Raw genomic sequence first — 14,409 nt, 5'->3', positions numbered from 1 at the left:
ACCAAGGTAAAACGAATTACAGTATTCCAACTTTGAGGTAATAAAAGCATGAATGACAGTTTCAAGGTCTCTCTTCAATAGCATCATCTTAATTTAAACAATAGATCATAGCTGAAAGAAGCTGCTTTTTACCACAGCGCTAATCTGCTTATCAAAACTCAGGCTGGAATCGAAGACTACACCAAGATTCTAGATTCTAAATAAAATTATTTCAAGCACAGTAATGATTTTATAGATAAAATAAAACATACACAAACCTGAATTTCACAGATGAAATGCACCAATTCTCACCAAATGTTTTTCATAGAAATTTCACAAATATATTAAAGGGATAGTTCACCCAAAAATTAAAATTCTGTCAACATTTACTTAACCTCAAGTGGTTCCAAACCTGTATGAATTTCTTTGTTCTGCTGAACACAAAAAATATATATTTTAAATAATGTTTGTAACCAAGCCGATAGAGCAAACATTGACTACAATATTTTCCCCTACTATGGTAGACAATGGTTGCTCTCTCTGCTTGGTTAAACATTTTTCCAAAGATCATCTTTTGTGTTCAGCAGAAGAAAGAAACTCAAACAGGTGTGGAACAACATGAGGGTGAGTAAACGATGACATCATTTTTATTTTTGGGTGAACTATCTCTTTAAGTAAATATTTAAAAAAACAAATTTGTTTGTCAAATACTAAATTCTTTTAGTGAAGAAAAAAAAACTTAAATGTAACTACATTTTAGACTAAATTAACTGTTGGATTTATTTTGGTTTGTTCAACTCAAACCATCAAAGATTTTCAAAGTGAATGATATTCAGAGATTCTATTAAGTTATTAAAGTTAATTATTACTGTGATATTTACTAAGCCACTGATTTTTTTTAGAGTATAGCAGCACAGCATTCTTGGTGCGTGAAGAGCAGAAAACACTGTAATTTTATCAGATGGGCTTAAAATTGGAGGGCCTCACATTTTTACTTATATATCCTGTATTATTTTGATTTTGATTAATCCTTGGTGTGGAGGATTACTGATTTCTTCTACTTCAAGATCATCTAAAAGTACCCAATCTTCGGGACTGAAAAGCCCCACCTAATCCACATCCCCTGTACCTTACACTCGCAGACATACAGTAAGCAAAATCTTGCCTATAGAGTCAGAGGCTGCACAGTTCATTTATAGTCTTATCGCTTGTGGCCAGCCTGTCCATTCTGAACAGACAGAGCTTTTTCCAGTGAGATGAGTTCCGCCACCCTCGACGACAGAAAATAGGGCAGTGATGTTAATGCCATGTTCAAGATTTCCACATATTAATGTTGTTACCTCAGGGGCCACATCAATACTTCCCACAAATCAATATCAGATTTACCTGAAGAATTAAGGTTTATTTTAAAAAATCTTGGGTGATGATTCCATATGACTAAGTTTTGCAGTTCTGCACAGTCCAATAATATGTCAACATCTCTTATTTGGTCTTACTGTATTTTTACCCATGTTCTCTTTTTTCATTACTCTGCGTCTCGCCATCTCTAAACCCTGATTTCTACTTGCCCCAGCTTTTTTTCCCCTCCTGTTTCCCTCCTCTCTCCGGTGAATGGGGCTCTATATATAACACACCCTGCTCAACTGAAGTTATTCTTACAGCTGCTGAGAAAGAAACCTATGAAAATTTAATTGCAAAAAAGCTGCAGTACATGCTGGGGCTTTCAGAGCTCTCAGACATGGAGCGGACGAAAGTGGGACAGATTAAGGAAGACAGAAAAAGGGACAGGGCGGATGACTATGATTCATAGCTACGACTAAATGGCATTGTATATTACAAATATTATTGATTTTCTTTTAACAAATTGCTTTTGACCTAAAAGTGTCTGCTAAATGCAAATATGTAATGTAAATGTAGCATCGGTTTCTCTGTTTGTAAATGTAGTAAATGCAGCATCTGCTGGTTAATAAATGAGCTATTTGAAAGTATCTTTAAAGGAATACTCATCCCTTTCCAAAAGGACTTCTGTCTTTTTCTGGAACCCAAAAGAAGATATTTAGCATAATGCCCAAGCTGTAATTTATTTAATTTAATGAAAGCAATTGATGACTTTAAAAGGAATATATTCATATATATTGTCCCTCATACTATTGTAGGCTTTAAAAGACTTGAAGTATCTGGCCTACTTTTTTGATACTTTGGTGCTTTGTTCCCCATCCATCTTCATTATATGGAAGAGAGCAGCTTGGACATTCTGCTAAATCTACTTTTGTGTTCTATGGAAGAAAAAAAAAATACAGGTTAATGATAGTCTTAGCCTCAGACATCACGCCCATGGACCTTTGGATAAATACCTGATGCACAAAATTGGAAACACTTCAAGAGTTTCAAAGTCGATATCTGATACAGGTGTGTCATGTTCTTTAACAGGCTGCCTAGAAACAAAGCAGTTGTGACACAAAACCCCCTCACAAAAGAAGAAAGCTGTTGTGTTTAAAACTGTCAATGAACCCTTGTCATGATCAACAAAATGTCAAAAAATGTGTGAAGTTTATGGAACCATTGTTGCCGTAAACTCGGCCAATGTTCTTGAATTAATAATGTATTAGATGCAAGCCAGTCTGTTATTGTACGGACATTGACTTTACATTTGCAAACCCTGAACGTGCAAAATGAACTGATTGGTTGCTTTGTCGATTAGACTTTGTCGTTGACCAATTAAAGCTGCAGTGAAGTCCAGACCTTCTGCCGTTAGTCCAAAGGTCTGGCTACATGAGACTAGGTGAACTATCCCTTTAAAACTAAAAGTGTGCTCTTAATATGCCCCAAAACCAAATTGTGCAGATATTGTGACATCATCTGCGTTTTTCCTAAAGCAGCACTTGTGGGCTGTTTCAATCTGGGCTTTTGTAGCCTAGGCTCCTTCCCTAGAGGCAGCCAGTGGAGCAGTGCCATACAAGATGGCTGCCCATTTGTTCCTCTCTGCAGTGGCTGGGAGCAGTGGTGCCGAGCACCCAGCTGTGTGTACCACAGATGAAGCAGCCCCAGCCAGATGGTTGCCACTCTCAGGTTGCACATCGCATGGTACGTGGTGTCCTAGGATCTGACACGGTACTGTCATAGATGTTCTCATCCTCTGTAAGCAGGGTCAGATTTCAGCTTCCCCTCTCCCTATATAAAAAATACCAAATAAAACAATGGCAAACAAGCTGATGTCTTCCTGCTTGACACCATTGGAATATATCTGTAGAGAATCTTGAGAAGGGAAATGCAAAGAAAACCAGATGAACAAACTATACTCTCAGCTGGAGAGAGAAACAATGTTTGGATGTGTGCCTCATTGTACTGACTGGGCTGTTTTATTGCGTTACAGAGCAATGATGCTTCAGGGAGTGCATGGAACTGGATGTACTTCATCCCCCTCATCATCATCGGCTCCTTCTTCATGCTCAATCTTGTTCTGGGTGTGCTGTCAGGGTAAGAAACATCTCTCAGGCGGTATGAGCTCTTCTCAAAATCAGCTGTATCATTTTTTTCAGGTCCACATTTTTGGTGCATTGTCTAATTTTCTAATGGATTTCAATGTTTGTGATATTTGTGTGGGTTGCATATGAAAATATGCAGTTTGTCAACCTGAACCTCCATTGCAAGGATAACTAGAGCAGGACATTTCTCAGTGATGCGCTACTCACAAAGATGTCATCATCTTGGACAGCAGAGTAGCTAGCGCTCTGCAGAGCAGTTTGTCCTTTTAGGGCTACTGTAGAAACATGTCTGCGCAAAATGGTGGCTTCACTGTAAGGGGACCCATGGTGTATGTAGATAGAAATGGCTCATTCTAACAGATATAAAAACATAACGTTTCATTATGTAAGGTCTTTATACAACACTGAATATTTTATTGCATTCTTGTTAATAGATCCTCATAAATATTACACACTGCACCTTTAATAGACCCAGTTTTAGGTAATTGTGGCACACAGCGGATTTGCAGTAGTATTTCAGTAAGACAGTAATAACATTAGTTAGCCAGAGTCCTACACCATATCAAACACAAAACTCTCTTATTTTGAACACCCGGTGGATATTATATTCATCAATAATTAATCATACTTACAGATTGTGATTTGGAGGAGCAAGCTGGTCCAAACTAACTGAGTACTGACCCATCTTTCAAGAGCAAGCATTTTACGAACCCGCATTGAACTTGCTGAGATTGTAGTAGCAGTAACCAGTAAAATAATGAGTAAGAGTAACACAGTAAAGGTTTGGGATTATACTGCTGTGGTATCGTGGAACAGATTCATTTTATGCAAACGTACTGCACTATGATGTGTGAACTTCACGAAAATAGATTCGAATTCCAAACTACTTGTTTAAGCGGTTCATATAGTCTAAATTTATATCATCATATAGTTTATATAACTCTTTCTTTTGAGATAATATAACTTTATTAACTTCTTTTTTCAAAAATCCATAATAGGGCACTTTAATACAGTTTCATCAGATATATTGTACCTAGATGACATTCCTTTTAAAAATATTAAAAAACATTAGAAGGACATCACAAGCTTAAAAGTCTTAACATTAGATCTAAATATGTTAATTATGGCATTAGCATACAGAGCATTTGTTCTCTTCTATTAATTTAGTCAAATCGTGGCCACAAATTAGTACAACATGGCCACATTTTAACTAAAGAAGGCAATTATCAAGTGATTTTGATTATCTCAAAATTGTCAAAAATGGAAAATGGCCAGTGTATATGTATTTAACTAGTGTGTATGTGCATTTAATGAGCATTTGTTTGCTTGCATGTGTGTATGTAATGCAGAGAGTTCGCCAAAGAAAGGGAGCGTGTGGAGAACAGGAGCGAGTTTCTTAAGCTGAAGCGTCAGCAGCAGATAGAGAGAGAGCTGAATGGATATCTGGAGTGGATCTGCAAAGCAGGTAAATGCCATAGAAATAGCCATTAAATACTCCAGAGAGAAGCTAAAGCCAAGAATACAGATAGCACCTTGTCTCTTTTGATACGGATGTCTTCACACATGTGCTGATAATGTACAAAACGTTTCATCAGGCATCTTTTATGCACTAGAAATTGTCCTCATTTATATGACTTTTGCAGTGGTCTGAGTCAAATATTTTTTCTTTTTCAAAATATGTTTAGAAGAGGTGATTCTGGCTGATGAGGACAATGACCCAGATGACCGGATGCCCTTTGACGGTATTTACGTGAACTACTCCATCCTTCCTTCCTTTTCATCCCCCTCTCCTCCACTCTTTGCTCCCTCACTGGGACTAGGTGTTGATTTCCCATCTTAAAGGAAAAGAGATATCAATACCATGTTGGCTTTGCTGAGGAGGTGATATTGTATACTCCATGCCCATTTGCACAGTTAATGCAGTTAACAGGAGAAAATTTACATGGACTGTTTATCTGTAGCTCAGAGCAGAGATGTGATTTCTCAACTTCATATTTGTCTACGATATAAGGGACAAACGACATTTCCTTGATGTTTCTTCTTTTTGTTAAATTCTGTACTTCTATGATTCTCTGCCATTATGTATTTTAGGCTGTCTGAATCTGTGTGTATGGCGTGAGTATGTTAAATTAGAAATTAGTGATCATGGTCTGTTACACACAGGCTCAAGGAGGAGGCCCACCATTAAGAAGAGTAAAACAGAGCTGCTCGATGCAGAGGATGGAGATGGAGATATAGGTGTGCTTGAGAGATAAACATACACTTATACACTTATACACTTATACACTTATATTATATATATATATATATATATATATATATATATATATACTTTTTTTTTCATTGTATAATTTCCGGATACAATATCAAACAACAATTTTAGATTTTCATTTATTTAATTTTATTGTAATTTTTCCCTCCCGCTTTGCTTCTCTGTTTCTTTATCCTCCGCTAGGTTCTCCGTTTGCACGTGGCAGTCTGAAGAGCTCAAAGCTGGAGGGCTCTTCCTTCCATAAAAAGGAGCGTCGACTGAGATTCTTCATTAGGCACATAGTGAAGACACAAGCATTCTACTGGTCTGTGCTATGTCTGGTGGGACTCAACACACTGTGTGTGGCTGCTGTGCACTATGACCAGCCCGACCTGCTCTCCGACTTCCTCTGTAAGTCTGTTCACTTGCCTGTTCACTAATCTGTAGCAAACCTGCAGATTGTTTCTGTATTTTCATGTGCTTGTCAGCAGTTTTCAATCTGTGAAGTTCTTCATCTGTATATCTGTCTGTATATAAATAGAGAGAAAATTATTTTTATTTTATTTTCCTTTTCTGAAGATGTTACTCTGTTTCTCTCTTTTTATCTGAGTTAGTTGTTAAATAGTATTATAGACCCCAAAAGCATTACATTTTGGACTCTTAAAAATGTCTGAATGTCATCATCATATTTAATTTAATCATATTAATAATATGTTTTACTAGTTTGACAACAATAAAGTCTCCTAATTGTAGTTTTGAGCAGTGTATCCATATGTTTTATAATTTGAAACCAACAACTTCTCTTTTTTGCTGACAAAAAGTGTGTTCTCTATTCTAAAAATATGTTTTCTCATAAAATGCATAAAACATTTTTTAATGTGGCTGCATTTTGGATCACTAAAACTCAAAAGTGAAACTCAACTGAACACTAAAACTGGGTCACTTTCTTACTTTCTTTCTTCTTTTTTGCCATATATTTGTTCTCTGCAAACTCCCTCTGTCTGTTTTCGTCTCTCTCTTTAATACAGATTTTGCTGAGTTCATCTTCCTGGGGATCTTTATGGCAGAGATGTGTATTAAAATGTATGGGCTGGGGACCAGACCTTATTTTCACTCCTCCTTCAACTGTTTTGACTGCATCGTGAGTTTCTCTTGACTCTTGTTCTATAAATCAGAAAATATTGGTGTAAACCAAAAGCATTATACCAGCTGTCCATTCATTTCTCTCTCAGGCCTTGATGTTGCTATAGTTACTGAAAGTTTGTTATTGAAAATTCTTCAATTCATACTTAATCAGTATATCTATGTTAAAGATTGAGGATTTACTCGAGAAGCAAAACCGTGATAAGACAAGAATATATATTGAATTGTTTATTTATTTATTTATTTATTTTAATTTAATATAACATGGATAGAAAAAAAATATCACAAGAGAAAAAGTGCTCTGCACCAGATTTAGCTACTACAGTTCAGATTTTGTTTTGCAGTGTAAGAAGCAAATGTTTTAGTGTTTGGCAATACTGTTATTGAATGAGCTTTAAATGTGTATATTTTGTGTGTGTGCGTGGGACAGGTCATATGTGGCAGCATTTTCGAGGTGCTCTGGGCTATGATCCAGCCGGGAACCTCATTTGGTATCAGTGTGTTACGAGCTCTCAGGTTACTGAGGATCTTCAAAGTGACCAAGTGAGTCTCTCATGTCTCGAGTCCCATGTCTGTCTCTCTGTCCCACTCTTTGTCGAGTTTCCTCTTTAACCTTCAAGCTGTCTCAAGAAGGACTAAGTGTCTTACAAGTCTTTCCCTTTCCCTTTCTCAGATATTGGGCGTCTCTGAGGAACCTGGTGGTGTCTTTGTTAAACTCCATGAAGTCCATCATCAGTTTACTCTTCCTTCTTTTCCTCTTCATTGTGGTCTTTGCATTGCTGGGCATGCAGCTATTTGGAGGACAGTCAGTATAATACTAAAATACTGTCAATTATTTTTCTTATTTTATTTCATTTCATTCTGGGGTCACCATGTTATGGTCCAGACTCACCTGGTGCCAAAAATAAGACAATAGATAATACACTTGTGTAACAATAATATAACAACAATTTCATCTTCTCAGGTTTAATTTTGAATCTGGCACACCACCAACAAACTTTGATACTTTTCCTGCAGCAATAATGACAGTGTTTCAGGTGAGTAAATTTGTCTTTCAAACACTGTGCACACATTCGGAGTGCTTTCCATGGCTTTGTGATGATGGAGCTTTTTTTGTACCTCAGATCCTGACAGGTGAAGACTGGAACATGGTCATGTATGATGGGATTGAGTCTCAGGGTGGAGTCAGAACGGGCATGGTCTTCTCAGTCTTCTTCATTGTTCTTACACTCTTTGGCAACTGTATCCAAACACATTATCTTGCATGCTGACATACTGTTTGCACAGTTTTCTCATACACCAGTGAAATATGAGTGTAAAGTTTCTTAACATCTCTATGAACAGATACTTTGCTCAATGTGTTCTTGGCTATCGCTGTGGACAATCTTGCCAATGCACAAGAGCTGACCAAGGTAAAGACACACAGGGCCAGATTTACTAAACAGGGCAAATTAGGAGAGGAAAGTTCTGCATGTGATCTACTGACAATGAGCGTAGATCCAGCCAGATAATTTATATAATCGCAATCTAACAAGACCAGCACAAATTAGTGCATGGTTTAAGACGTTTTCTCTGGGGCCTTAAATAATGGCGCAAATTCCAGTAAATTGACTAGCGTAAACCTTAGTAAATCCCATATATTTTGCATTTGAAAGGGAAACTCCTACAAATGCATATGCAATAATGTCAGCCTCAAAAATAACCCCGTCCCTGTCTCTCAGATTGTTTATCCTTCACACTCTGCATCACATTTTAACCAATATACTTCATGTTTCTCTATATGAATAGGATGAACAGGAGGAAGAGCAGGCAGCCAATCAGAAAATGGCTCTTCAGACGGCCAAGGAAGTAGCTGAGGTCAGCCCACTGTCTGCAGCCAACCTCTCAATTGCTGCGTGAGTATCTCTCTCTCTCTCTCTCTCTCTCTCTCTCTCTCTCTCTCTCTCTCTCTCTCTCTCTCTCTCTCTCTCTCTCTCTCTCTCTCTCTCTCTCTCTCTCTCTCTCTCTCTCTCTCTCTCTCTCTCTCTCTCTCTCTCTCTCTGTGTGTGTGTGTGTGTGTCCTGCTGCCACATTTTTTTTCTCCTACAAATGTCTTTGTCTTTTTATGTTGGTTTTCATGTGTTCAGACTATTTATAGCTCTTCTTTCAGCCATCAAATCATAGACAAAAAAGGCAGAGGCTGTTTGCACGTAACGATAGATGTGTAAATGGCAACTAGATTATATTTACACTTAGTGAAAATAATATATTTTTTAGAGATAGGTGATATTTACACTAAGTGCAAATAGCTGTAGATGCTATTTACTAAGTAAAAATGCTGATATCTTCTATTTACACCATATAAAAGTAGCAGTTCTTTGCAATATGTGTAATTACATGCAATTTATACTTTATTTTGACAGATACATACTATTTGCACCTCAGTATTGTTGAACATTTACAGAATTTAATAATAAAAGTGTAAATAATTATATTTATTAAAAATTATTAAATGGATACCGCCTTAATGGGCAATAAACGCCCTCCCTACACCGCCCCCTAACCCTACCCAATAAATGCTTTTATTATTATTAAACATTACTTTAGGAACTTTATTTCCTTTTGTAGAACATTTTCTTAATTTTTATGGAAAGTAAATGCCTTTCTGATGTGATATGTGATGGGAAAAGGGATAAGAGCGAGCTCGGCAAAAGGCGGATTCGAACCCGGATCGATCGTGTCAAAAGCGAGATCCTTAAGCCTTATGCTTTACTGATTGCATTACTGAAGAAGTTGAAATACACAAACATTTTTTTAACCTTGTTTGGCCTAACCAGGTATTTTTAGGTGGAGCTAGTGTTAATAGCACTTGCCAAAAATGCACGGTATTTGCACTTGTTTAAATAGATAAGAAGAAAGTGTGACATGATCCTTCAGTAATTGATGATTTTGCTGCTCAAGAAATATTTATTAGAATTATACATTTTGGAAACAGATGTGCTGCTTGATATTTTTGTGGAAAATTATATATTTTACTGGACTCTTTGATGAGTAGAAAGCACAGCAAAATAACAGCATTTATTTATTAACATCATGTTAATCTTGAGTACCTATAGAGTGGACTCAATAGAGTTTTATCATATTTATAAAAGACAGATATGCTGTATTCTTTCTGAAAGCAGCAGAACTCATGAAGGCGTGCAGTAGGCAGAGCTAAAGAGTCACAAGCATGCACAACTTTTGCGTTAGCGATCGTCTGCAAGCTGTGAGTGGCATCCTAAAAAAAGAGAGAACTAAAACTTTACCGTCTAAAATTAACTATGGATAATCATATCCAGCCATACATATTTGATCCAGAATCTGATCCTGAGTCTGAAAATGAACAGCAAGAACAGAAGCAACAAAGACTACAGCTGGACGTCTTGTGGTAGACATGATACATTATCCCTAGCCTGACAAGCCAGACCCACATCAAGATGTTTGGTCTGGAAACTCACCATAGACAGGGCTCAATCCGAGGAGCGGGATAAACGGTTGTCTTTCAAACTCCCCCTGCATGCAATTGGATAGCGCTACAACCAACCAGAGCAACGAAGGTGAAGCTGAGCTCGATGACAGATTAAACTTTCACCGTATCTGGTCAGCAAAACTCTGAACACATCTTCCCTTTTTAAGAATGAATTCAGTGCCGTTCTTTGTTCCTTTCTCAGAGAAAAGATTAACTCAAAGTCTTCCAGAGTCACAGTCAAAGCTGATTCGAAAGACCGCCATTCGCCGGCTTCTTTTACAGCCAACTCTATACTCGATGTGATTGGCCTGACCAGAGTTTGGTTTTTACAGCTCAGACGTGTATTGAGAGTTGCTAGATGATACTCGCGGCAGATTAGATTTGCTGCCACTAGGGTGCATCTAGATTTCTAGGCTAGCATTATGGAGTTCAGATGTATTTAATCACACACAATCTCATTATCCATGGATAACTTTCCATTTACTATATTTTTGTGTTGTTTACATTGTATGCACTTGCGCACTAATTGCCAACAAAACACACAGACTGTTGATGCAGTTTCACTCACCGACTGCGGTTCTGAGTCATGACCAGGATGTTTTATCACTGGGACCATCTTTCAGTTTCAACTGATCACCAAATCCAGCATCAAATTTGGCCTTGTTTACAAAGCATTCATTATCGAAATGCACTTGCACAACTCCATTGCTGCCCAGGAGAAACGATCTGCATCCACTGCTCCAATAACGCTGGGTTATTTGAGAAGCTGAACAAGGTGATTTTTTCCCTCACAACTAAAAACATACTTCTTTGGTGACATTGTTGAAAAATCTCGACTTGCGTTGCCCGAACATCAGGCACGATCTTGCCCTCACTCTGGTTGACGTGCACACGTGCTCTTCCAAGAGAAATGCACGTACATGGAATTCTGCCCTTTATGGTTTCATAAAGGCCATACTCGAGGGAAAACAACTTTCCTGAAACTTGTGAGAAACCAGATGGAGTATTTTTGACATATGCCCAACTCATTTTTTGAAAGTTTGGCCATGTTTAGAATGAGACTTCAACTCTTTAACAATGTAAATAAGTCAGAATGCATGAAATGTATAAATAGAAATCATTTGTAACATTAATTTCTTTTGGGGTGAAAAAAAAAAACGTCTTACAGACCCCAAACTAAAACCATAAGTCACAAAGACACAAGTTTTTTTTTTTTAACTACTTGCAAAAAAAAAAAAAAATGTGGCCAACATTATGTATTACATTCTACCCTGCTGGAAATTCAGTTTAACTTAGTAACTGCATACTGGAACATAGTAGCTGGATTCTAGCTGGTTATTACCAGCTGGTCTATGTTCCAAATCACATATAGCACTTTAAGGCAACATACTTTTTCCCCTATTCTGTTTGGTGTCATTGTGTAATCCTTTGTCCTACAAGATCATCTATGATCCTCTCACAGTTATATACCCACAACTTACATGCAGAGGCACGGACCGATTGAAGATGATTCAGGTTTGTCCGTGTGCGAATTTATCCAAGCATTTGTTAGGAAAAGAAGAAAGAATCAGGAGAAATTATATGTGTATTAGTGAGGAGAAGTGTGTGAATGAGGGAGAGGAACAAAGAGATGTTCTGTGTTTCACACATGCTGTTTTCCTCCTCAGCGTGACAGTAAACTCTGAGCGTCTTGATGCAACAGAACACTTTCTGGACTGGTATTTATTCATTTATACTCTTTCTGTTTTTTTTTTTAATCGCCTCTCTATTCGCCCCACACCTCCCACTCTTCTCCCATCAGCCTTTTCGACATGTGCATTTCCTCCTCGGTTCTCTGTGCTGCTCCCCGCTCTGTTCTCCAGACCGCTGGGTGGGATGGGACGGTTTATCACTCCTCGTCTCTTCTTCTCTCTTCATCCTGCTACTCATCACCTGCTGTTCTCCTCATATCTCTTTTACTTTTCACATGCTTTGCTCAAAGGGTTGGGCGCCTATGATGTCTTCACTCTCAGAATTATTATAGTTATCTTGTGTGTGTGTGTGTGTGTGTGTGTGTGTCCGTGTGTCCGTGTGTCCGTTTGTGTGTGTCCGTGTGTGTGTGTGTGTGTGTGTGTGTGTGTGTGTGTGTGTGTGTGTGTGTGTGTGTTCTGTGAGTGAGTTTGACCCAAGCGGTGTAATCATCCTCTTTAACAAATGGTAGCTGGTAGCTTGTAGGTGGGCATTTTCAGCCTGTGGTAGCTGCAGCAACCTCACTTTTCCCTCTTGATGATTACAAATCTCAGATCTACTATAAATGTCTCTCTCTCTCTCTCTCTCTCTCTCTCTCTCTCTCTCTCTCTCTCTCTCTCTCTCTCTCTCTCTCTCTCTCTCTCTCTCTCTCTCTCTCTCTCTCTCTCTCTCTCTCTCTCTCTCTCTCTCTCTCTCTCTCTCTCTCTCTCTCTCTCTTTGGCAGCAAGGAGCAACAGAAGAACCACAAAGGTTGTAAGTCAGTATGGGAGCAGCGCACTAGTGAGTTGAGACGACAGACCCTGGTGAACAGCAGAGAGGCTCTTTACAATGAGTTGGACCCTGAAGACCGCTGGAAGGTGAGAAGAAATAAGGAAAGAAATAGATATAAATGTCAACTAACGGCAGACAGTAGTGTTTTTGTGTTTTTTGTTTTTTGTTTTTTAGCCATTGATATTGAATTTTCAATTGGGCTTTGTTAATTTCCTCTAATTTTAATTTGATATTAGCTTTTCCAGCATCTAAAAAGTTGATACTTAAAGTGAATATGTGAATATCACAAATAATTTAACAACATTGTTAAATATAGTCTTAAAATGAATATCCATTTTTCATATTGTTTACTATATTATAATGTTGTGATACCTAAATTCACTTTAGCATTGAAGAAAATTTGAAAAAAATTGTTTCAAATTCTAATATCCACCATGTGTCTTTTATTAGGCATAACATGAACATCATTTTCAGATTATTGTATGCAGAATTATTGATATTAGTGCTTTTTAATATTATCCCTAACCATATATAACCATATACAGTGGTTGAAATTTACCAGTGCATCATAAAAATAATTATTTTATTCAGTACTTTAGTCTTGTTTTTAGTGTTGGGCAATCTATTCATCACGATGAATCGTATCCAAATTAAAATGTTGTGTTTACATAATATGTGTGGGTACTGTGTATAATTCTAATGTATATATAAATACACACACACACACACGTGCATGTATATATTCACAAAAAAAATTACACTTATATATGAAATATTTATATATAAGATCAATGATTTATTATAAATTTTATAAATATAAATACGCTATACACATGCAAATATTTGTTTAAATGTATAGATGAAGGATATATAATGTATACATTATATATATATATATATATATATATATATATATATATATATATACATACATACATACATACATACATACATACATACATACACACACACACACACACACACACACACACACACACACACACACACACACACACACACACACACACACACACACACACACACACACACACACACACACATTATAATTATACACACTACACACACAGATATTATGTAAACACAAACTTTTATTTTGGATGTGATTAATTGTGTGGAATCGATTGCCCAGTAAAAAATATATATATATATCTTAAATCCTATAGCAATCTATAGTTAAAATATTAAATTATGATATTAATGTTTATTATTTTAATAAATATGCTAAGTTAATACAATTTTAATAAATATTCATATTTGTCTCAAGAAAAATGTCTTGAATTTTTATTATTATTATTGGGTAACACTTTAGTATGGGGAACACATATTCACTATCAACTGCAACTTTTGCCTCAATAAACTCCTACTATAGTGCTTATTAATAGTTAGTAAGGTATATTTTTTGCAGCATTTAAGTTTAGGTATTGGGTGGGATTAAGAGATGTAGAAAAAGGTAATGAAGAATAAGGCATTAATATGTGCTTTATAAGTACTAATAAACAGCCAATATCCTAGTAATATGCATGCTAATAAGCAACTAGTTAATA

At 36.9% G+C, this 14,409-nt stretch overlaps 1 protein-coding gene across 7 annotated transcripts in view; it reads left to right on the top strand.

The window, feature by feature from the left end:
* The window catches only part of cacna1aa (calcium channel, voltage-dependent, P/Q type, alpha 1A subunit, a), a 115,642-nt gene that overhangs the window by 47,978 nt on the left and 53,255 nt on the right, over positions 1-14,409 (top strand). For 5 of the 7 annotated variants that reach the window (XM_067417470.1, XM_067417515.1, XM_067417497.1 and 2 more), the window contains exons 7-19: positions 3,353-3,456; positions 4,814-4,929; positions 5,150-5,206; positions 5,628-5,702; positions 5,920-6,126; positions 6,744-6,856; positions 7,289-7,401; positions 7,532-7,663; positions 7,823-7,895; positions 7,983-8,100; positions 8,203-8,270; positions 8,647-8,753; positions 12,798-12,930. In XM_067417470.1, the coding sequence (XP_067273571.1) occupies positions 3,353-3,456; positions 4,814-4,929; positions 5,150-5,206; positions 5,628-5,702; positions 5,920-6,126; positions 6,744-6,856; positions 7,289-7,401; positions 7,532-7,663; positions 7,823-7,895; positions 7,983-8,100; positions 8,203-8,270; positions 8,647-8,753; positions 12,798-12,930 (1,416 nt within the window). Of the gene's footprint in view, positions 1-3,352; positions 3,457-4,813; positions 4,930-5,149; positions 5,207-5,627; positions 5,703-5,919; positions 6,127-6,743; positions 6,857-7,288; positions 7,402-7,531; positions 7,664-7,822; positions 7,896-7,982; positions 8,101-8,202; positions 8,271-8,646; positions 8,754-12,012; positions 12,064-12,797; positions 12,931-14,409 lie in introns of all 7 variants that reach the window. The other 2 variants (XM_067417461.1, XM_067417479.1) reach the window with 1 other exon arrangement.

The sequence above is a fragment of the Pseudorasbora parva genome, chromosome 2 (genome assembly GCF_024679245.1).
Source record: "Pseudorasbora parva isolate DD20220531a chromosome 2, ASM2467924v1, whole genome shotgun sequence".
NCBI lineage: Eukaryota > Metazoa > Chordata > Actinopteri > Cypriniformes > Gobionidae > Pseudorasbora > Pseudorasbora parva.
This window is presented reverse-complemented; position numbering and strand designations above follow the sequence as displayed.